Here is a 25,361-nt window from a genome sequence, read left to right as displayed (position 1 = left end):
TGGCTGTTTTTGGATTTTAACGATTTATAAATAAAGATGTATTTTTTCGGAGTGCGGCAGTCCAGGATTTCTTCATTTCCATAGATAAGTGCCTTTTTACATGGGCGGCTTCCTTTCCAATCAGCAGGGGATCTGAGCTGGTCTCCTGTTGGGCGGGGTGGATGACCTATGCATGTCCACTCAGTCCGTTTACCCCTTCCGGTTAATAGGAATGCATGGACCTTCCGATCAGGTATGCCTGAAAACCTGACTGGCAAACCTAATCGCATCACGCGTGTGTAAGGAACCTAACCCATTCAAAATAAATAATAAAAAAATACAAATAAATAAATAAAAAAAAGCAGCAAATGCAAGCAAAAATAAAAGCAAGAAAATATATGAATTGTAAACACAGTAGGACTATGGTCATATTGGGCCAAAAAGCAGCGTAAATCTGAGTGTAATGCACTCACTAGGAGATGGTATATAACGATCACATTAATAGAGAGCTGCCAATAGGTTCCAGATGGCCAGGGTTGTATCAGTGTAGCACGGTGTCATCATACTCGGCGGCGCTGGTGGTTTCCGGTGTCCCGTGCTAGATGGAGAGGGCGCAGGAGGAAGCCGTCAACAGGAAGTCCCTGGTCTCTGATTGGAGGAGGCTGATTCGTGCCCGCGTTCAGAGCATGCCTGCTCCTTCGTCATTGTGCTGTGCAACAAGCCTTAATCTTTTCTTGTATATTTCAGTAGACAAATAATTTGCATATAGTTAAAAAAAAAAAAAAAAGTGTGAATGTAAGGAAAATCAAGGATTGTATAACAAATATTTTGGAAAATATGGAAAATGGACCCCCTCCCCCCCCAAAAAAAAAAATTCTACTATTAGAGCACAGATAATATTGCGTTTTTAAGAAAAAAAAAATCTATTGCCAGAGATTTATCTACTTGAATCTATGCTGGTTCAGCAGGGACAGGACAAGATTCGAACCATGTATGGGCCGACTGATCGATTTAGGTGCCCTTATTTCAGGTTGTATGCTCTGCTCTATGCATACTACAATTCCCATAGAGCTGAATGTATCTGCACAGAGATGTGTAGTCCATCTTGGGGCAAGCAGGAAAGGGTGGCTACATTCACATACACAAGGGGGCCATGGAGAACGCAGCTTGAATTTGAGAGATGAAACTAAAGGGGAGAGATAGAAGGCACATTCTACTTGTATGTAGATTTCATTTGATAAAGAATGTGCGTTTAGTGTCCCTTTTAGACCAAATCTCGTTAGTAAAAAATGAAAGTTCTGTGGGTGATCCGTACACAAATCCTGTAAGGTTATGCCCCCCCCCCCAGTTTGGCTTATCGGAAGGTTGTGAATTTTGGAATTTTGGAATGAATGCCTCTGGATGCAGACTTGGCCCAGAGTAAAAGTAATGATTTTTTTGCATGGCTTTACCCACTATGCTAAAATATGTTTTTTGGGTTTGTGATCAAAGTAAGGCATGCATTGATAGATCACCTTCCGTTTTTAAGGGGGTTTTTTTTGTTTTGTTTTGGGTTAGTAGAGGGATTTCCGGTTTTAGTCTACCTCACCATATCCTGTCGTATATTATACTTGAACATTTTAGAAAATCCCGGCAACTGCAGATTGACCTACAGTAGATGGGAAAAATTTTGATGAAGTTGTTACCAGTAGCTCATATAGCAAAATTTTAGCAATAGTTTTTTTATTTTTTATTTTTACTATAACCTAAACTAATATTAGAAAGGAAGGCAGAGATTTAAAGTGATTGATTTGTTTAGTCTTGTTTTAAAAAAACAAAACAAAACAAACATGTTATACTTGCCTGCTCTGTGTAATGGTTTTGCACAGAACAGCCCAGATCCTCCTCTTCTCTGGTCCCTCTTTGCTGCTCCTGCCCCACAGAAAGCAGCTTGCTATAGGGGCACCCAAGCTGAGCTACATGTGTACATTCAGAAACAGAGCTGTGGTTTGGCTCCTCCCTCCCTCTCCCCTGATTGGCTAACTGACTGACGGCAGCGGGACCCAATGGCGCCACTGCTGTGTCTCAGCCAATCAAGACAGCTGAGGGACTTCGCTGGACAGAGGGGGCTCGGGTAAGTATTAGGGGGGCTAAGGGGGGCTTCTGTACACAGAAGGCTTTTTATTTTCATGCTTAGATTGCATGAAGATAAAAAAACCTTATGCCTTTACAACCATCAATCGTATTTAGTAAATCCCTTGGCCAAAAGTAGAGGCTATATACTTTATATAAATTATGACTGTTGCGTGAAATACAGAGTATTACATTCTTTATTGTAGGGTCATACAGCTTTTGTTACCCTGTTTCCCCGAAAATAAGACCTAGCGTGATTGTCGGTGATGGCTGCAATATAAGCCCTACCCCCCAAATAAGCCCTAGTTAAAGTCCTTGTAGGTCTTATTTTCAAGGTAGGGCTTATTTGGGAGGTAGGGCTTATATTGCAGCCATCACTGACAATCACGCTAGGTCTTATTTTCGGGGAAACAGGGTATATATTTTTCTCTATGCATTTTGATTGCATAGGATGATTTAGACATTGGTCTAAAACTCTAATGCCCTGTACACACGATCGGACATTCTGACAACAAAATCCATGGATTTTTTTCCGATGGATGTTGGCTCAAACTTGTCTTGCATACACACGGTTGCACAAAGTTGTCGGAAAATCCGATCGTTCTGAACGCGGTGACGTAAAACACGTACGTCAGGACTATAAACGGGGCAGTAGCCAATAGCTTTCATCTCTTAATTTATTCTGAGCATGCGTGGCACTTTGTGCGTCGGAATTATCCACACACGGTCGGAATTTACGCGAACGGATTTTGTTGACGGAAAATTTTATAGCAAGCTCTCAAAAGAAAATGAAAAAGAAGTGAACTATAGAAAAGAACAAGTAATGCCGCGTACACACGGTCGGACTTTTCATCTACAAAAGTCCAACGGACGCCGACGGACTAAAGCTGGCTGGTAATCCGATCGTGTGTGGGCTTCTCCGGACTTTCAGCAGACTTTTTCAGCCTCAAATCCGACGGACTTTAGATTTGAAACATGCTTCAAATCTTTACGTCGTAACTACGACGGACCCCGAAATCCGCTCGTCTGTGTGCTAGTCCGACGGACAAAAACCCATGCTAGGGCAGCTATTGGCTACTGTACGTCATCACGTACGAATCCGTCGGACTTTTGTGTGATCGTGTGTAGGCAAGTCCGTTCGTTAGAAAGTCTGCTGCAAGTCCGCCGAAAGTCCGCCGGAAGTCTGTCGGACAGGCTGTCGGACTTTTGTAGACGAAAAGTCCGACCGTGTGTACGCGGCATAAGGGATAAAAGAATGGGATAGGAGTGTTCAGGGGGGTGATGGGGGTAGGAGAGAGACCATTGTTGATGGGACAAGAGGTCAGCCCTGCCATCCATATTTCAGACTTTTCTAAATGTTGGTGAATGGATGAGTTTTTTCCTTATTCATGAAACTATTGATTCTTCTTTCAAATTTGGGGAAGGAAACCTTTTTTGTTTTTCCCAAGCTATTTAATTGGTTTGTTTTTGCAGCAAGAAATACAAAACAAGGCAATTTGTGACTCAATTTTTGTATAAAATGCTGTCTGTGGAGCCTGGGAATCATCGGGTTGATAAGTGATCCAAAAGGGTTGAAGAGGTTTGGCCAAGGTTTGTGCTTTATACCACCCTCTCTGGATCAACTGTGGGTATAGGTTTGTGTATATAGAGGTTTTCTATTTATTTTTTGGTTGAACAAGATTGACTTGATTTTTTTTTTTCCAACCTGATTAACCATGAAACCCCTTGAACACCTAAAGGCTTCATATGTGCAACACATAATAGGATTAGATAACGATTTCTTGTTAATTTATATGCAGATTAACTAGTTGTAGTGTTTATAGAACGTTTAGAAATGGGCCGCCATATGTTAAGACCTTCTTCTTCCTCAAGCATCTTTTGATAGAAAAAGATTTTTCTCCCATTTGGCAACATAAGGATATGATATATGAGGAAATACAGAATATAAAGTGGAATAGAGTGCAAATCTGCTTTGGCAAATTTTAATTTTAGAGCCAGATGTGCTTGAAGCTAGCTAGGTTTCGAGAGCTGTCTTTTACAAGGGCGTTTAACCAGTGTTTTTGTATATTACAAAATTGTAATATTTCTTTGGATGTGTAAAGTCCCCTGGAGTTCAGAATATTGTGCCCAGTGTAATTATTTATCATCCACAAAGGAAAAGGCCTTGTGTTTTCTAGGTTTGAGAGGGGAACAGGGGAGTATAGGTCAAGGGTAGCAGTGGGATGACGTTAACAGTGGCGGCCCATCCATTAGGGGCGCAGGGGTGCCGCCCCCCCTAATCCATGCGCCCGGCCCCTAATCTACATGCAAGCCGCCGGAGGCATGGATTTCAATGGGGTTTTTTTCTTTTTCTTTTATTGAAGCGCATGATTAGAATCTGAGGCTCTAATTGGCTTCAAAAAGGGTGGGCGCAGGGCTTAGAGTACCCAGTTGTGTGACATTAGCGAATTAATATTCGCTAATGTCTTCCCGTTTCTCCTCCTGGCCAATCAGGAAGTGGGTCCTGAGACCCCATTGGCTGGGAGTCCGAAGACCCGACCAGGAGGTGAAGCAGCGACTGCTGGGACACTGAGGAGACGGAGGGGATAAGTGCCGATCAATTGCGGGCTGGAGCAACAGGGGTGGGTAGATGTGCTACGTTTTTCGCCGCCGCCTCCCCAACTGATGGAGCACCAGCTGCCACTGGACTTTAAACTGACTACCTAATACTTTCCTGAACCTTCACATTTTGTTCAAAAGAGCTTACAGTGGCCATAGGTGAATAGAATCTCAAACAAAATTCTTAAGAAAAGTCTTATGAAGATTCTCAGAACATTTGTTTGTCATCCAAAATATTGTTAGCTTTTAACATTTTTTTTAACAAGAAATTGGCTTTTAACATTTGATTTTGGAATAAGTAGACATTACCGAACAAAAACCACATACACTGCTAAAAACTTCCATCCTGCTTCTTCAAATTTTCTTGGAACTCTGGTTGAAAAGGAACATCGATTTGACCCACTAATGGTTAGAAAAATAAATCGACTTTCTTAGAACCAAGTTCTTGTGAGAAGTTTTACTCATCTATGGTCCGCTTTATTGTAGGCAGCCATAAAAAGGCCCAGGAACCCCAGACTTCCTTTTATAAAAATAGGATCACAATTTTGGGATTGACTGATTAATCCAAAGTGCAAGATTATTTGCTGCATGAAATATAGCGATGGTTACGATTTGCAAAGCCTGATACATTTTATAGATTGGAAACCCCCTGTCCTCACAAAGATCTGTGCTTATTGTTCTGCAAGTATGGCTCGTTTTCGTGTTTTGCCAAGTACAGTTCATATTTTTTGTACTGGAATGAACATCCCCCATGAAGGCAAAAGTACCTGAAATTTCCTAAAGTAGTATAGGATTTTATGCAGTAGGGGCATTTAATTACAAAAATCCATCTGATCTGTGAGATATTATGGTACTCCCTAGAAAAGCAAGTAAGCAAAAAAAAGTGGTAGTTGGTAAGATAAAAAAAAAAAAAATTATTCAGGGTACCAGATAAGAAACTAAGTAGAAAGGGGAAATGCTGGGAAAACAACACATTTAGGCCCCTTTCACACTTGTGCGACTTGGGACTGCAAAGTCTCATGACAAGTCGTACCTCATGATTTCCAACGAGTACCGTTCATATCTGTGTGACTTAAAAGTAGTCCCTGCACTACTTTGGTCCGACTTTGATGCCATTTGAGGTCCATAGACCTCAGGATTACACAGGCGTTGCTTCAAGTCGTGGCAAAAATCGTGGCAAAGTTGCGCAACCCCACTGCAAGTTATCATTTTTGAAAGTTGAATTCCACCCAAAAGGAGAAGTTCCGCTCTTCCTCCTTCTCCTTCACCAACCCCTCCTCCACATTTGGCACATCATTTTTTTTTTTCATGGGTGATGGGTTGACAGGTACCCACGCCCCACTTCCTGGTCTAATTTCCGCCGTGATCTGAGTGGAAGTTTGATCCCCCCCCCCAGTTTTCTGGGACATGTCTTGCTTTTCTGCAGTGGGCAGCCGGCTGTGAAGCTGGTCACAGCTGGCAGCCCGCAGTATGCTGGCACTGGAGACTGAAGCCTGGTGAGGTGAGGGTAGCACTGGCTCCAGGTGAGTGTCTGTTTATGAAAAGTCAGCACTTACAGTTTTTGTAGCTGCTGACTTTAAGTTTTTCAAAAGATGACTGAAGAACCGCTTTAAGACCGGCCATACATGGTTCCTGCTGAATTAGAACCATTAATGGACAGGCTAAATGTATCAAGTTGTTGTTCAACTTGGGTGCAACCAGCCTGCAGGATTCTCTTGCAATTAGAGCTAGCGGCTATAATCACTGTCTTCTCCTAGTGGTGATGGCTTCCCCTGCCTCCCTCCTACCCTCCAGGAGAAGACCATGGCCTGGCAGAAGGGATTCCCGCATCAACAATCTCTGTGTTGACGGTGGAATCGAGAGAAGTTCTTTCCTGCAACCCGTGTATTTCCGTGTGTTTCTTGGAGTTGGCCTTTAAAACTTTCCACTGTATAATTGTTTTTAGCAGGGGTTCCCCCGAGACCTCCAAAAGTATTTTAAAGGTTCTTACAGGGCAAAAAGGTTCATAAAGACTGATTTAGTCGATGACCAAAGAAAGCCCTGGGGACTGATCTTCTTCACCATAGTTCAGATTGGAATATACAGTCGCATTCTTTCATTTTTCCTATGCAGTTGGGGAAAAAAGTGACCCATCTGTGCATGCTTCAGTAATCAGACTGGTGAATCAAAGCCTGAGTTCCTCCCCAGCCATTGTATACTTGGACCCCCCTCTGTCTGTCCCTCTCTCCTTCTTCCATTTCTGCTCGCCCCCACACGCTTCCTCTTGCTTGATGTCCCGTCAGCCATAACCTATCACTAAATTCACTTGCCATCCCACGCAGACTTCCTTCAGTCCCGAAGAAGCACTCTGCTAGGGAGACGTTCACAATCGGAGCTGACAGAGCCAGCCGTCGAAAAGCTATCCAGGTGTCGCTTTTGACTGTCATGGCAACTAGCTCTGCGGGGATGTAATTAGCAACCAGTTAGATGCCGAGAGAAATTGAAAATAAAAGGGAATGTCTGCTCCTGCAAGGGGTTAAATTATTGAAAGCAAGCAGATTGTGGCCGGGGTATTACTTTATTTTCTGGGCTCCCTTATTTGCTGCTCGGGGCCTAAATACGGGAGCTGAAAGTGTCCCACGCGCCTGTTAATTCCATATGTTGACACCCCCGTGTTAGAGGGTATGCCGCCCCCTCATCAGTCTCCGAGCTGGCCTGCGATGGTGGAGAATCGGGCATACTGCGTATTAGTGTGGTGTGTGGTTTTTTTTTTTTTTTCGTTGCTTGGCAATGCCTAATGCTAAATAGTGAATTTACTTCCTTACATGGGAATTAGATTTCTGTCTGTGCTATTTTTGTTTTATTTTTTATTCAGGGTTCTAGAGAAAACCCATTGCTTAGTCCAAAAAAATGAAATTAAAAATAGTGGGCACTAGGTGACGACATGCCAATTGTATGAATGATCCTTTCTGGTCTGGCTCAGCTCCAACTGGTAACTATTGATTATTTATTAGCATAGATACTGTATGGAGGTGCTTGGCACATGTTTAGAGGAGCGGAGAACCCGCCCCCGAGGGTCACAAAGGTCTATAGCGGGGATATGCAATTAGTGGACCTCCAGCTGTTGCAGAACTACAAGTCCCATGAGGCATAGAAGGACTCTGACAGCCACAAGCATGATACCCAGAGGCAGAGGTATGATGGGACTTGTAGTTTTGCAACAGCTGGAGGTCCGCTAATTGCATATCCCTGTCTATAGTATGAAAGCACACTGTGACCCCTGTACTGGGTCTATAGTATGAAAGCACACTGTGACCCCTGTACTGGGTCTATAGTATGAAAGCACACTGTGACCCCTGTACTGGGTCTATAGTATGAAAGCACACAGTGACCCCTGTACTGGGTCTATAGTATGAAAGCACACAGTGACCCCTGTACTGGGTCTATAGTATGAAAGCACACAGTGACCCCTGTACTGGGTCTATAGTATGAAAGCACACTGTGACCCCTGTACTGGGTCTATAGTATGAAAGCACACAGTGACCCCTGTACTGGGTCTATAGTATGAAAGCACACAGTGACCCCTGTACTGGGTCTATAGTATGAAAGCACACTGTGACCCCTGTACTGGGTCTATAGTATGAAAGCACACAGTGACCCCTGTACTGGGTCTATAGTATGAAAGCACACCGTGACCCCTGTACTGGGTCTATAGTATGAAAGCACACAGTGACCCCTGTACTGGGTCTATAGTATGAAAGCACACTGTGACCCCTGTACTGGGTCTATAGTATGAAAGCACACTGTGACCCCTGTACTGGGTCTATAGTATGAAAGCACACAGTGACCCCTGTACTGGGTCTATAGTATGAAAGCACACCGTGACCCCTGTACTGGGTCTATAGTATGAAAGCACACAGTGACCCCTGTACTGGGTCTATAGTATGAAAGCACACCGTGACCCCTGTACTGGGTCTATAGTATGAAAGCACACCGTGACCCCTGTACTGGGTCTATAGTATGAAAGCACACAGTGACCCCTGTACTGGGTCTATAGTATGAAAGCACACAGTGACCCCTGTACTGGGTCTATAGTATGAAAGCACACCGTGACCCCTGTACTGGGTCTATAGTATGAAAGCACACCGTGACCCCTGTACTGGGTCTATAGTATGAAAGCACACAGTGACCCCTGTACTGGGTCTATAGTATGAAAGCACACTGTGACCCCTGTACTGGGTCTATAGTATGAAAGCACATTGTGACCCCTGTACTGGGTCTATAGTATGAAAGCACACAGTGACCCCTGTACTGGGTCTATAGTATGAAAGCACATTGTGACCCCTGTACTGGGTCTTGAAACGAAAGCTCGCCTTTGACATTCACCTTTTTCTATTAGTGTGTTTTGGATATACAGTATCTGGCTATTGTCCACAATATGATTTGATTGAAAATTGTACACACCATCGTACAGGAATTCAGTGATCGCAAATTTCCAACCTTAAGTAGAAAATTACTTGGTACATTTTAATTAATGTGTATAATCCGGTCTTGTCATTTCCTGCATAGTAGCACTCAGACTGGGAGAGGGAGGAGGCTTCACTAGGAGCACATCGGGCTATGGGTGTATTTTTGCTCATTCGTTGTCCTATCAGTGGGCTTTGGCCCGAGAGGTGACACCATTGGATCCCTTGACTCTTACAGAAAGTGGTGACAGCCTGCTAGCTGTGTACTGCCCGGCAGAGGTTCAGGAACCACAAAAAGGTCTGGACAGAATTAGCAGATAGGAGCGTTTGCAATTGCATATTTTAACTTGGTAATTTGCCTGCAGCTCAGCTTTGGTGCCCCAATTGTTTTATTTTTAGGTTTTTGCCTGACTCCATTACCTTTCCCTAGGGGAGTCCTCTTTGCCTAATGACCTCTTCACAGAGGCCGCCAGGGTCTTCAATTTGCCAGAGGTGGGATTCAATTGTGGGGGCCCTCTGTTATTTCTTCCAATTGTAAGGGGATCTGTTTGACTGCATGGCTTGTCCTGTGCAGCTGAAGGTGACAACAGTGCAGTAAAATCATAGCAGTGTTGTCACCCGACTGGAGGAAGTCCTGGAGATTAGCATGATCACCAAGTACATTTTTTTTTTTTTTTAACCCTGAAAATAAAGAATTTGAAATCATTAAAATAAGTTTAACTTTTATTGCTCTATATTGATTGATTTTGTACATATATATTTTGTGAAGTCTGTTTAATCATGTATTGATGGTTTGCTAATAAGTGTATTTTATATATTTTTACTTTATTTACACACCTATTTTGTGAACACAGTTTAATCATAGATTAATGTTTGGCAATCGGTTTATTTAAAGTTGTAATGTATTCTATTATCTTTTATAAATTGATACAGCTGCTTTGGGGGTTTTTTTCTGGGGCTTTTTCCAGGGTGGATTTAATTTAAATCAACTCTATTTTAAATCATAATTTTTAAATTTGTAATCTCTGTCCCACAGCGGCTCCTCCTCTGACCCGCTGTTGACTCACCGACAGTCCCATTCACAACAAGGTGAGGGGCGAGGCGGCAGCAGGTGAGTGGATGCCCGCTAACAGGCGCTGCCATGATGGATCTGAAATGACAGGTGCTCTTTAAATGTAAGGCCATTCTTGCTGGTAGTTAGAATCTTTAATATTTGCAAACAAAATGAAGGTTTCCTATTTAGAATAATAAGCTGTCTGGTTAGTAAAACAGCGATATCAGAACCGATTCAATCATACAGTTTGTAGTGTACATAGATTTGCAAAACAATGGGATGAATGACTATTCCTGAAATTTGTTTTATCTCATGGTTACTGTGACATTGTGTGAATGCATCAATGCAGTGCATGTCATCTCAGCTTGCAGAGCTTGGATTCATTGAATAAGTTTACCAAAAATGTAAATATTGCAGAATATACAGCCTCATACTACAACATAACTAAGCTCCATTTCATGCTGAATAAACTAAGTTCTTAACCACTTAACAACCGGCCCATAGCCGAATGACGGCTGCAGGGCGGTTGCTTAACTCTGGGAGGACGTCATATGGGGCGCGCACCTGAGCACATCCGTGACCGCTGGGTCCAGAGGACCCGGCGCATCACGGATCCCGGTAAATGTCCGCTGATTGCGGCCGTTTACCATGTGATTGCGCCGTCAAATGACGGCGCGATCACATGTAAACAGACCGGCGTCATCTGATGACGCCGGTTCCTCTCCTCCCCTCCTGTGTACCGATCGGTACACTGTGGAGGAGAGGGGGATAGATGGCTGCAGCGCTGTGGGCTGTATGTGTAGTGCCCACAGCGCTGCACAGAGACATCCATCCATCCATGCTCAGCCATCCCTTCTGCTGTGCAATACTCTGCAAAGCCCCTATAATACTCTGCAAAGCCCCACATTACTCTGCAATACCCCCATAATACTCTGCAAAGCCCCACATTACTCTGCAATACCCCCATAATACTCTGCAAAGCCCCACATTACTCTGCAATACCCCCATAATACTCTGCAAAGCCCCACATTACTCTGCAATACCTCCACAATACTCTGCAAAGCCCCGCATTACCCTGCCATACCCCGCCATACCCCGCCATACCCCGCCATACTCCGCCATACTCCGCAATACCCCGCCATACCCAGCCATACCCTGCTATGCTGAGCCATGCTCGGCTGTACTCGGCCCCTGTATGTGGCCAAGCTGTGGAAGTCTCACACATGTGGTATCGCCGTACTCAGGAGAAGTAGGAGAATCTATTTCGGGGTGTCATTTTTGGTATGTACATGTAATGTGGTAGAAATATTGTATAAATGGACAACTTTGTATTAAAAAAAAAAATGTGTTTTAACCACTTCCCGTCCGCCGGCCGTCATACAACGTCCTTAACTTTGTGCGGGGATATCTGAATGATGCCTGCAGCTACAGGCATCATTCAGATATCAGCTTTTTCACCTGGCGATTCCCTACACCATAAGAACGATCATAGCGGCTGTTCCACTACTTGATCGTTCTTACGGGAGGCGAGAAGGGATGTCCCCCCCTCCCACGCTTCTACCGACTCACAGCTACGATCGAAGCCAGGATCGTTTTTTTTTTTTTTTTTTTAATTTCAGGCTTCCCAGCCTAGAGGTGAGATGTGGGGTCTTATTGACCCCATATCTCACTGTTAAGAGGACCTGTCATGCCATATTCCTATTACAAGGATGTTTACATTCCTTGTAATAGGAATAAAAGTGGTCAAAATTTTTTTTTTTTGGAAAAAAGCATCAAACTAAAATAAAGTAAAATGAACAATAAAAGAAAATAAAAAAATTTTAAAGCGCCCCTGTCCCTGTGTGCTCGCATGCAGAAGCGAACGCATACATAAGTCCCACCCACATATGAAAACGGTGTTCAAACCACACACGTGAGGTATCGCTGCGATTGGTAGAGCGAGAGCAACAATTTTGGCCCTAGACCTCCTCTGTAACTCAAAACATGTAACCCGTAAAAAATTTTAAAGCGTCACCTATGGGGATTTTTGAGTAGCAAAGTTTGGCGCCATTCCACAAGCGCGTGCAATTTTGAAGGGTGACATGTTGGGTATCTATTTACTCGGCGTAACTTCATCTTTCACATTATGCAAAAACATTGGGCTAACTTTACTGTTTTGGTTTTTGTAAAGCACAAAACAGTTTTTTTTTCCAAAAAAAACGCGTTAAAAAAATTGCTGCGCAAATACCGTGCGAGATAAAAAGTTGCAACGACCGCCATTGTTTTCTCTAGGGTCTTTGCTAAAAAAACATATATAATGTTTTGGGGTTCTAAGTAATTTTCTAGCTAATAAATGATGATTTTTACATGTAGGAGAGAAATGTCAGAATTGGCCTGGGTGCTCCAGAATGCCTGAAGGTGCTCCATGCATGTTGGGCCTCTGTATGTGGCCACGCTGTGTAAAAGTCTCACACATTTGGTATCGCCATACTCGGGAGTAATAGCAGAATGTGTTTTGGGGTGTAATTTGTGGTATGCATATGCGGTCTGTGAGAAATACCCTGCTAATATGACAATTTTGTGGAAAAAAAAAAAGTAAAAAAAAAACCTTAATTTTGCAAAGAATTGTGGGAAAAAATTACAACTTCAAAAAACTCACCATGCATCTTTCTAAATACCTTGGAATGTCTTCTTTCCAAAAAGGGGTCATTTGGGGGGTATTTGTACTTTTCTGGCATGTTAGGGTCTCAAGAAATTAGATAGGCGGTCAGTACTTCAGGTGTGATCAATTTTCAGATATTCGCACCATAGCTTTTTGACTCTATAACTTTCAAAAAGACCAAATAATATCCAACGATTTGGGTTATTTTTACCAAAGATATGTAGCGGTATAAATTTTGGCCAAAATATATGAAGAAAAATTACTAATTTGCAAAATACAGAAATTAAGAAAAATTTATTTTTTTACAGATTTTTCGTTCTTTTTTCTTTTACGGCGCAAAAAATAAAGAACCCAGCGGTGATTAAGTACCACCAAAAGAAAGCTCTATTTGTGTGAAAAAAAGGACAAAAATTTCATAAAGATACAGTGTTGCATGACTGAGTAATTGTCATTCAAAATGTGAGAGCACCAAAAGCTGAAAATTGGTCTGGTTAGGAAGGGGGTTTAAGTGCCCAGTGGTCAAGTGGTTAATGTATCTTAAATAGAAAACTATTTTTAGATAGATTTTTACTCCAAAAGCATTTTATTAAAATAAGTTTGATAAAAATCTAAAAAATCAGATTTTTAAATAATCAAAAATTTTTTTTTTTAATCGATTTTTATCCACCCTTGGCTTTTCACAGATTTAGGTCCAAGGCCTCGTTGTTTTAATGTTTTTAGTTATACTTTAATCTAACCTGATACCACTTTTAATTTTTGTTTTTTTCAGTCAAGGACAATTGAAAGTGTTTTGGGTGGATGCAGACAAATGTCTGCTTTTTATATTGCATGGAACGATCGTTTACAGGATATATTCACAGGATATATTTTAGAAAAGTTTTATATATGCACATCTTTTTGCAGAAAAAAATGTGCATTTATTATTTTCCTGTAGGAGCCTGGACAGCATTGAACCTGTGATCAGGATCAGGGGTGCAGTGTCAGGCTTCTGGAGACGAGCCCTGCAGCTTTCTGCCCGTACCTCCATATAGGCTGTCGGAAAGCTGCAGGGCTTGTGAATGAACTATAAGGGCGCTCATCAGCGCCCCCACAGTTTATTTCAGAACTACAAGCCATCTGCCGTGGTTTATGATGGTACTTGCAGTTCATTCACAGGGAACTGTAAATGAATGTTGTGGGCAGAGCCCAGCACAGCCGCGCTGCTTTTGAATTGTGGCAGCGGGTGCAGAGAGAAGATACCCTCTCCCCACCCGCTGTCACACCGAGGGGGCTATTGGGGGGAGATGCATATGAATGTAAAGAACCTTCTGTGTGCAGCTCCCCCCTCACCCTAATACCCCATGTCGATCCAGCAATGTGCACAAGAGCAGCAGCTCTCCTGCTGCTGTCAGTCACAGCCAGGGAAGGGGCTGGGGCCGACCTGCGTGCAGTATTTCTTGTGGACACAGAGGGGGCTCGGGAGTGAGCATGCATGAGTGCCTTGCTATGGGGGTGGAGCAATGTGTGCCAGCGGGGGACCTCAAAAGAGGAGCATCAGGGCTGCTCTGTGCAAAACCACTGCATCGAGCAGGTAAGTACCAGCAGTTGCCGAGTTACAAATATATTTGACTTGCATCCGGGATCATCGTGCAATGTCACACTGGTTCTGGAAGCCGCTGGGCAGCCATCTTGCTGCATACCGCATGCTGCCACTTACTGTCCGGCGGACTTGTTAGTGATCCCATATCACTGCATGGTCAGTTAACCCTTTCCTATGCTATCCAAAAACAAATGTACCTGTTCCAAATTACATACAAATTCAACGTAAAGGGGGTTGTCAACCGTCATTTAATTTTTTTTTTTATAAATTTAACAGCATGCCTATACTTACCTGCTCTGTGCAATCATTTTGCACAGAGGAGCCCTGCTCCTCCTCTTTTGGGGTGTCCCGTTGACACTCCAAACCCCTCCTCTTCCTCGAAATGCCGCTTTCCCTGGAGTGTACCTCTGCGGGCTCACTCCCGTTGGCTCCTGCTGCTATCAATCTGTCCAATGAGGAGAGAGACAGCGGCTGGAGCTGCTGTGCTTGTGCACATCACTGGATCGGATTGGGTTCAGGTAAGAAATAAAGGGGGGGGGTGCTGCAGCACAGGTTTTTCCCCTTTAATGCATAGAATGCATTAAAGTGAAAAACCTTGAGGCTTTACAACCACTTTGAGATCAAACCTATAGAATCTTGTTCCTGACACTGTATAACACGTTTATTATTTAAAAAAAAAAAAATGAGCCTTTAGCATCACTTTAAAGAGGAGGCCCAGCTGAAAAAAAAAAATTTTTTTAAAGTTGGCAGCTATAAACACTGTAGCTGCTGTCTTTTAATAAGCAAACTTACCTGTCCAGGATGCCCGCGATGTCGGCCGCCCGAGGCCGATCCGTCCATCAGATCGGGTCCCGGAGCCGCCATTTGATTTAAGGGAAACAGGCAGTGGAGTCTTGCGGCTTCACTGCCTGTTTCCTCTGCGCATTTGCGAGTCGCGCTGTGCTTTGTGAATGGCCGGCTGTGGGACACACACACAGTTCCCAAAACACAGCGTGCCCCATTCCCCAGAAGACAACGCGGGGAGGAGAAGAATGAAGAGCACCGCGGAGTAGGAAGTGGCAGATTAGGACGATCTGCCTAGCAACAGCCATTTCTGATAAGTGAAAACATTTTTTTTTGCCGATTTTTATGAGCATTTGTATGTAAGTTTTTTTTTTTTTTTTTTTTTTTATAGGGTGGACCTCCGCTTTAAGTCACCAGTCACTACGGAGTGTTTTGTAGCTTGAATCTCAAACACTCAACATCCAAAATTCTTTGATTTTCATTTGTGTGTGTTCACACCTGAGTGTAGTGTCGCTTATATATTGAAAAGCACATGAACATCTTTTGACCTTCAAGCTTCATTTGTTTTTGGTCCCAATAGACTTCAATGGGAGCAACTGAAAAACACATGAACACACATCTTGCATTTTTTTTTTTTTTTTCCCTAGCAACTAGCTTTCCCTTGGCTAATAATAATAAAATGCCAGTACAAGTGCTCGAAAAAAAAAAAAAAAAAAAAGCTCAGCTCCAGTGTCAATGCATCCTGGCTGGTGATCGCTAGACATATTGATTTGTGTATAACTGGTTCTAGAAATGTACAGTAACTGATGCTAGAAGGCAAACCCTCCCAGATTTTCAAGAAGCTGTGGGAAGTTGCCAGCACCCTACACTAGGCTGGCAATGGGCAACCTGATAATAGCAAGCTGAGCTTCTGGTTTTGAATTCTTGGCTCTTGGCACATTGTGATCTTGCATTGAGTGATGGGAAATCTACCTGGGCACACTTGTCTTGGTGAATATTCCGTGAAAGGCTGGTGTTGCACTCTTTTTCAGGGTTTGACATTGATAGGGCTTGCTGTGATCCACCAAATTGCTCTATCCTACGACGCTCCATCACAGACCTGATAACACAACATGGTCACTGCTGACATTTCCCAGCCACGCTACAGATCTGTCTGCAATGGCACAATTATCTGTAATAGCCCAGCTGTAATAATAATTTATTTAAAGCCCTTTGCACGCTATGAAGTCCTTTTATCCATCTTCAGTAGTCATAAATATTCTTTGCAATTTTTACATGTAGCCATGCAATGGCTTTGTAAGCTGTGGATTTTTTTTATATTGCTCAGCTAGATTTATCTGGAAGTTTAATTCCCAAATCAAGCAGGATCAGCTAGAGGTTTTTTGTAGTTCAGGCTAAAAGTACCAATACATATGACTTGAAATAAGAGACTGTCAGACCCCCCAAACCATTGTTTTCATCCAGCTGATATCTGTATCAGTTTTGGGCTCATGCACGTGTGCGCAGGGGGCCGTACCGCATAAAATCTCTGTTTCTGTGCCCCAGTCACAGGTGTGGTGTAAAGTTGCCTGTACACATCTGTAGCGCTGGTAGATTTTTAATCTACTGCTGATAGGTAAATTTAGTGGGTTTTCTGTTCATACATAGTCAGATTTGCCTCTGTTTCAGCTCTGCTGAGTTGCATGTAATTTCACCCTGTGCTTGTGGGTGTCGTTGTTGCCATGGGTCGGTGTTGGAAAGGCAACACGTTGAAGTGTATGAGTGCTCCTCTGTCCCGGGATAACTCGGTAGAGGTGGTCCTCCGAGTTGCATTCTGGGAGAGGGTATTTATGGGACAGACGCCATGTTTAGGGGGGTTTTTTCAGTCCACCTGCTGGCCCTCCTGGCCGACAGGTATGCGCTAAGAGTACTACCATTCCGGAGGCCCACGGCGCTGCAGCGTGTGGGTGGGCCCAGAGGCTTGTCTGGGGCCTACCACAGCGGCAGAGGAATGGTCCTGGGCTGTCTATCCTGTGTGAAGAAGCTGGACAACTGAGAAGATCCCAGGGGAGGACCCGTCATGGAAGGATCATGCAGAGTGCTGGTCTGGAGAGGGGCCTGGTGACTCAGTTGGAGGACGCATCCTAAAGTAATCTTACCGCATAGTACTGCCAGGTTGGCTTAAAGGTCCTAGTGCTGTGTTTCATTGTTCATCGTAAACCACTACATCCTGTGGCAGAGGATTGTAAGGGTTTTGTTTCAATCAAGTCTGTGGCAGAGACTTTTGTTTGTGCTGCGTACTGGCTGCTAGGTTAGTGAGAGAAACCTATCCAGGCGGCAAAGATTCAACTCTACAGAGAGAGTATATTCAGCTACAAGTTTTCAATCCCTAATGCTACACAAAGAACATTAAGAAAAGGTATTTGAGCTTCCCTGCAACTTTCCTTCTACCTCTTTCCTGCTACTTTCTTCAATTTACGTTTATTAAAGCATTGGAAAAGATATTCAAGTGTCCGGTGCCTATATTGTTTATGGTAAACTCAACAGGACCCTAGACCCGGTTCTGATGAAATAAAGTTAAAGGTGACGGTAACAACCCGCTTAAACCAGCAGCTCACTGTGAGTTATTGCTACATATCAATGATAGGATGCATCTATACGCTGGGGTACTGGTGTACGCCATGGACACAGACTTTTTAGACTGTATGGTCTTTAATACCAAGAACCAAGAACATCGGAAAATAAGCATGCACTGACCTCTGTAGCTACAGACACTGTAAAGTAATTCATCCTCAAAATTTGTAGCAGAAGCTTCTTTGTTTACTTGCACTCCCTGGATAACTTATCAACCCCCCCCCCCCCCACCAGCCCTGACATGGCAGCTTTTAACTCCTTTTTTAATGTAAGGACAAATCAAGTGCAAAGGAAGAAGGGAGAGCAGAGTGTTAAGATCCGACTTGAATTACTCCACTGCTTCTATTGTGAAATTCCAGGGTTAATTGTTTTGCAGTGGATGGAACTAAGGAGGTCAGTGAGAGCTTATTTTAGGCCAGGTGCGTACTGTTGCATAGTGGTAAAGAGCTGTTGCATTAGTCCTCCTCATTCGCGTATCCTAAATCGGCCATGGTGCAGGAGATGGACTGCAGATACCTGGGGGCTAAAAGGAGCTGGGGCTGACCAAGACTGTAGGCATGGCCGCACATCCAGCAGTTACTTGTGGTTAGGGACAGATGTCCAACTCCTGATGTAAACACATTGCGTTCAGGACTGAACATCTGTTCCTAGTCACTGGTAATTGTTGTATATACGAATACATGCTTAAAAGAGAAGTATGTGTTTTTTTTTTTTTTTTTGCACATTCATACTTCTCTAGGTGGATGCAGCATCGGTCCGAGCGCTGAGCTGTGGAGCGGTGGGGAGCGATCGCCTCGGTGGCTCGCTGAAAGGCTGAGGCATTGATCAGTCCAGGCACCGGGCGGATCCCGACTTTATTGTCGGGATGACGCGGTGCCTGGACTGATTCCTGTGACGTCAGTAGAGAGCAGACTTCAGTCTGCTCTCTGCTGAAAACGGGTTACAGGAGTGCAAAACGAATTGCACTCCTGTGACCCAAAGGAGAAGTCCAGCCAAACACGCTCAGGCTGGACTTCTCCTTTAATGCCCCAGACAACCCTGGATCTTTCCAGCCTGTCGGTCAGTTGTACAGGCTGAGCAGCTGCTGCTGATTAAAAGACCTGGGATCCTAGCCGCAGGTATCCGCTATAAACTTTATTCACCATGGCAGATTTAGGATAGGCCTTATTGCACCGTGACAGTGTGAGTCTAGTGTAAGGCCCATTTCAGATGGAGACAGGGTGGATTTGATTTAAATCAAGTCGATTTTAAATAATTTAAATTGCTAGTAAAAAGACTTGATTTAAATCATAATTTTTAAAGAGCAACTGTCATCTCTGTCCCCCAGAGGCTCCTCCTCTGACCCGCTGTTGTCTCACCGACAGTCCCATTCACTTTAATGGGATGGCTGGTGATGGGGCAGTGACACAACAAGGTGAGCGACATGGCAGCAGGTGAGTGGATGTCCTCTTACAGGCGCTGCCATGATGGATTTGAAATGACAGGTGTTCTTTAAATGTAAGGACTCATTCTTGCTGGTAGTTAGATTCTTTAATATTTGCAAACAAAATTTAAGGTTTCTTATTTAGAATAATAAGCTGTCCGGTTAGTAAAACAGCGATATCAGAACCGATTCAATCATACAGTTTGTAGTGTACATAGATTTGCAAAACAATGGGATAAAGGAATATTTTTGAACTTTGGTTTTATCTCATGGTTACTATGACATTGTGTGAATGCATCAATGCAGTGCATGTTATCTCAGCTTGCAGAACTTTGATTCATTGAATGAGTTTACCAAAAATGTAAATATTGCAGAATATACAGCTTCATGATATATAACTAAGCTCAATTTCATGCTGAATAAACTAAATTCTAAAATAGAAAACTATCTTTAGATTTATTTATTTTATTAAAATTTGATAAAAATCTAAAATCATCAGATTTTAAATAAAGAAAAAAAAAATGTTTTTTTTTTTTTTAAATCATTGATTTTTATCCACCCTGGATGGAGTGGATCCATCCAAGTGTAATCTGCCTGCTTAGCAGTGGATCTCTCCGCTGATTCCCGCATAGCAGGCAGATAACAGGTCCGTGTTCTCTCTGCATAGCAGGCACAGTCCGTTCTCCTCTATGGGGCGGTCAAGTGGAAACGGACTGCATGTCCATTTACATCCGATTGTCATCAGTTCCGCTGGACGGATGGCGAACGTATCGCCATACGTCCTAATTTTTGTGTTTTTTATCAGATTGGATGCCCGGCGGGTGACGGCAGACGCATGCCTGCTGACATTTGCCACCCAATAGAGAACCATGGGTGGTCCGATAGTTTTTCAGGTGGACCCGATCTGTCTGCTGGTGTTAAAGGGGCCTTAAAGCTTATTTGATAAGTCACAAATAGAATTTGGCAACTGCAGTACCGTTTGTAATAAAAAATACTGTTCTTCCTGCTGATTCATTACCCAACAGCTGTGTAGCAAGTAGCCTACAATACCACATATATCATAATAGGAACTGCCATCTTTAAGGTGACCCAGTGCTTTCCATATGCCCCTTCTTACATATACCAGCCTATATGTCTAACCCTTGCCCCCATACGTTTGGCTCCGGTAACAAGGAGTCACTTCTTATTAAATAATGTAACTCGCATCCCTTCCTCCCTAAGTCACACCCCTGATACTCACATGCCAGTATGTCACATGCGGGCAGAGTAAAAGTCTTCAGGCTTGTGCTAAGCTCTGAGTGAGAACATCTTTTCCTTGTTCTCTGCAAAGATGAAGTGAACCAGTTTGAAAGAAGTCTCCCTGTTTTATATATTGTTTTCATCCCAGGGGGGGGCAAAATGCATGTACCACTCTGTCCCTTTTTTATCTGCTGTAGATACAGGGCTAGCATGGGCAACGTTATGCCCCTCATCTCCCACCACTGCTGTCCGATCACGCCGCTCTGATAGAGACGTATGATGAGAGCTGATTGACATCACTTGCCTTGGTACCAGGCTCTTTCTAGAGACCAGCGCTATCACAGCACAGAGGTATGGGGGTGTTTTAAAGCAAAGGGGGGCGGAAGCAAGTGATTCTGGTCTGAGCTTCACATTAGGAATGCAGTAGAAAGGGCATTGTCAGCACTTGTTTCCCAATGGGACACATGCAGGGAATTGTCAGCATGAATAGGAGTGCCCACAAATCGGGCTTCCGACAGGGTAGGAGCTGTTGGGCTGAAATGGGAGACAAAAACAACTTGCTACTCAGTCATTAGCATTTCAGTGTTCAGGTATTTCTACATGAGTCTATGGACTAGAATATATTATTCAGTTGTTGTTCTTTAAAGCATACTTGTTGCTTTACCCTTCATGGAACAGATTTATATATTTTTTTTTCCTTTTTGTTTTACTAATGTACATTCAAAGGAGATTATTGTAAATTGTATGTTCATATGATGATATAAATAACCTTTTTTTTCTCTGTATAATTTGTAATTATATATGTTCAGGGGGTCACACGTATTTTCTCATAACATGGGAAAGTTCAGCTTGTTGTTCAGTAATGATGCACAGTGATTGTGGCTGGTATCTCGAGCAGTTGGGCAGTCATTGTAGTAGCTAATTTGCTCTGCCTACTCTACAAACCTCTACATTTGATATGATAAAAATATGAAAGTGATAAATTATGTGCTCACTGACAATGCTTTTATAGTTCAATCTTAAAGCAGGACTCTAGGCCGTTTTGAAGGTCTACTGCAGGGGTCTCAAACTGGGGACCCTCCAGCTGTTGCAAAACTACAAGTCACATGAGGCATTGCAAGGCTGACAGTTACAGGCATGACTCCCACAGGCAGGGGAATGATGGGACTTGTAGTTTCGCAATAGCTAGAGGGCTGCCAGTTTGAGACCCCTGGTCTACTGTTTAATCCAGTCATCTCCTCATAAACCATTTTTTTTTTCAATGGGTGGTAGGTGGAAAGACGTAGTGGCAGACAGGAGAGTTAGATTATTCTGCATTCCACTATGTTGTCAGTTCAACACTGGAAGCTTAAGGACGGGAGGAGAAAGCAGATTGTGATTAATTTTTATGCTGATGCTCCTTCATTGTCCAGTTGGCAGGCTGGGGGTTTGTCGGTGACCAAGCTGTATTGCTTAACTGCAGTGAAAAAAAAAAAAAAAGTGGTCACTGACCTAGCTCTGCTCTCTGGCAGGAGTGCCTGGACCACAAGACATCCTGAACAGAGTTCCCAATCTTTTGGCAGGTAAGACCGTTCATGTTGTCTGTATTTCAGCTTTGTTTGCCATCAGCTTTAAGTTGACAATATCATGGGGTGGATATGTTTAAAATAACAGAAGCACCTGTATCCTGACAATAACGCGTGTAATCATATCTGACGTGTACTAAGCCTCTGAGCCCGAGGCACTTTAAATGCAAGTGCTGACTTACAGCTCCACCGTCAGAGCTCGATATCTGTTGATCAAAACAGTACAGCGTAATCGGCCAGTTCCATATTGAGCTCCTATTTGCATTCAGGATTCAAGCTGGTATTGTGGACAGGTTAAAGTAAACCTTCCCAAAGAGAAAAAAGGAGCTGCCATTGCTGACTTCCTCTGAAAATGCTAGTTGCCTGCATGTTAAATGGACCTATCCTGCGCTATGGCCAATGCTTCCTGAGCTGATGACCTCCGTTTTCGAGAAAAGCCCTTAAAGTGTAAGTAAACCCCCCTATCTTTTTCAGCCAAGGAAGCTGCCATCTTTGCCTCAGTTTAATCTACAACTGCCATGATGCTGCACATGTGATCAATTTAGACACCAGCCATTGGATGGTTTGACAGTTTGGTTGAGAGCACAACAGTGTTACATTTCCAGCATGTGCTGGAAATTAAACTGTCTTATGGATGGGTTTACTTCTGCTTTAACTACATTTTTTTATCTGCTTCAGATACTTTTAAAGTACTGAACCAGAGGATCAGCCTGGCAGGCAGGCAACCAGCATTTTCAAGAGTGGTTAGTAAAGGCAAACTCCAATTTATTTTTCCTGCATCAAAAGTTTCCTTTATGTGCAACTGCCAGTTTGTTAGGACTTGAAGTTCTTTAAAGTGGAAGTCAAGGCACCAGAACAATGACACACATTAGTAAAGAAACTCCCAGTATGTAATAATAACTGACTCACTAACTCATTAAAAAATAAATTGCACAAGTACCATAAGGGTCTCGTCACACCAAATGTGCTGGCATGTGTTTGATCAAGGCAAGCCAGCGCATAAGCGTTGTAATATCATTGTATTTCAATAGGAGCAATTCACCTCTGTACATTGCCCTGCACTGAAAAAAGTAGAACATGCTCTACTTTTTTTGGCGCAACACGTGTAAGCGCACCGCAATGTGCATAAATGACCAAGCCAAAACAGTCGGGTGATGTTTCCTTTACAAATAAAGCTCTGTGAAGTTAAAAAAAAAAAAAAAAAAAAAAGTAAAATAGTATTGCTGAACATTTTGAAAGGCAATGCAGCATGTGAATGCATATCAGCCCACATTTACGTGCGCTCAATCCACAATATGCGGTGTGAATGGACCCCAAAATTTCCTAATATCAGGTTACATAATTGTACTGTCCTGCTTCCTATATCAGAAGATGGGACCTAGGAAGCTGGATTGTTGCAGAGGCTCCAGTTGGTCAAATGTAATAAGTCCTACACACATAGGAGATGTACTTTGTAAACCAATCAGCAGATATGATGCAGGGGGGTTTCCACTTTCAGTATATCTTTTCAGTACAAATTTGCAGTGACACTGGAAGACATAGAATTGCTGCCATTTTATTGTGGGGCCACCATAGGATAAGGCAAAGTTTGGTGTAGAGCTTGGTTGCTGGACTGCTGACTGGTTAATCTTCTCAACCTAGGGTTCTCTTTGCTGCAATAAGCAGGAGATAAAACACTAATTCTACCACTTTCTAAAACCTTGGTTTGGCCACATATTGAGTATGCCATCCAGTTTTGGTTGCCAATCCTCAGGCAGGGTATCCTTGAACTGGAGAGAGTCCAGAAAATGGCAACAAAGCTAACTGGTTGTTGGGGGGGGGGGGCGGGGGGGGGACATTGAGGAACATCTTTAACCAATAAACGTATTCTTCCTTGAAAAGAGGCTTTCAAAATTGCGTGAAGCTTGTTGCCCGAGATGGAGCAGCAGCTTCTGTTCGGGGCACCTGACCCATGTAGGGCAGCTCATTCAAGTGAATGGGCTGGCCATATACGACATGCAATATCATGTGCAAATTGCTCAAAAAAATTGGCAACGTAAACGCTTGTTCCCGCTATGTGAAAGTGTGAATGGAGCCTTGGTGACTCTAGCATTGAGGGGAAACTATTTAACCTGAAGTCTCTAAAGAAGACATGAGGTTACACAGTGACGTTGGCTGACAAGTGGATCAGTGTTAAACTGCATAAGGGGTTCTTCACTGCTAATGCCGTAAGGATGTGGAACTCCCTTTCACGGTTGGTGGTGTTAGCAGGGATTGTAGATTAATTCAAAAAAAGTATGTGTTCCTGAACACAATGTACAGGGGTATAGAAATTAGTAGTGCCATAAACACACAGGTTGAACTGGATGGACTGGTTTCTGTTCAACCCCATGACCCCAAACTATGCGACTGTATAACTCCTAAGTTTAACAGCATTTAGCTTGTATTTTATGAATCTAATATAGTAATGGTATATAGCAGATAGTGATTTTATCTCCATTTCTAAATGTCCCCCTTAGGTTTGGATATATATAAAAAATACACTGTATAGAGCAATAATAAAAAATGAATGTAAATATGTAATTGCCTTGACTTCCACCTTAATAAACTCAGGCGTTGCCCATGCTTATATTGTATGGCAGTAGTATACTACATAAAATGTTGGCTTATCGAAAAATTGGATTTTGGAAAATGCCATTAGTCCCATCACCCCCCTTCTCTCGTTAAATGTTCATTTTCTTCCAATATCATGCTTCTCGCAGGCCTTTTATACATAGATATGATTCCGTGGTGGTTGTCTAAAATAGACTTCATCTGTATTCATCTTAAGCTCTGCAATACCATTTTCTCAGTGAATTCATGCTGACGTCATAATGAAATTGGAGCATGAGTGTCCTTTTTCGTATCTCCCTGTTTTTGTCCTTGCACAGAGATCATTGCGGATTCTGGTAAATGGGCAGAATGAACATTTTTGAAGAATTTTTTTTATGCATAAGGGCAGCTTTTGCAGTTATTTTCAGATAAGGGATGTTTGCATGTCTCCGTGCTTGAAGCTGGGTATATTTTGAGAAGTGTGCAGATATTGACAAGTAGGCGTATAGGAGATCATCATGTTTTCTGCCAGACTTCTTTCCTTGTAATAAGAGGCAACACCAGATAACATTAAAGGGCAAAAAAAAAAAATACCCGGTAATGTTGGAAGCCCAGTTTTGTTGCAGAAGAATAACCCTGGGTGGAAAAAGTTCAGAAAGTGCCCATGATTGCCACAATCCATAAACTTGGAAGAAGGGCAGGCATAAAATACCTTAACATTTAGGCCTAGGGCCACCATTAGAAATCATGGGACCCGAA

The 25,361-nt window shown here is 43.0% G+C and overlaps 1 protein-coding gene across 4 annotated transcripts in view; it reads left to right on the top strand.

Annotated features, from left to right (window-relative positions):
• The window catches only part of IQSEC2 (IQ motif and Sec7 domain ArfGEF 2), a 440,728-nt gene that overhangs the window by 52,093 nt on the left and 363,274 nt on the right, over window positions 1–25,361 (top strand). For 3 of the 4 annotated variants that reach the window (XM_073600381.1, XM_073600379.1, XM_073600385.1), the window contains exon 2: window positions 21,978–22,028. The exons of the other annotated variant lie outside the window; for it this stretch is intronic. In XM_073600381.1, the coding sequence (XP_073456482.1) occupies window positions 21,978–22,028 (51 nt within the window). The remainder of the gene's footprint in view (window positions 1–21,977; window positions 22,029–25,361) is intronic. 4 annotated transcript variants of the gene reach the window in all.

The sequence above is a fragment of the Aquarana catesbeiana genome, linkage group LG09 (assembly GCF_042186555.1).
Source record: "Aquarana catesbeiana isolate 2022-GZ linkage group LG09, ASM4218655v1, whole genome shotgun sequence".
Classification (NCBI taxonomy): Eukaryota; Metazoa; Chordata; class Amphibia; order Anura; family Ranidae; genus Aquarana; species Aquarana catesbeiana.
The sequence above is the reverse complement of the archived record's forward strand: the minus strand, read 5'-3'. Positions and strand labels throughout refer to the sequence as shown.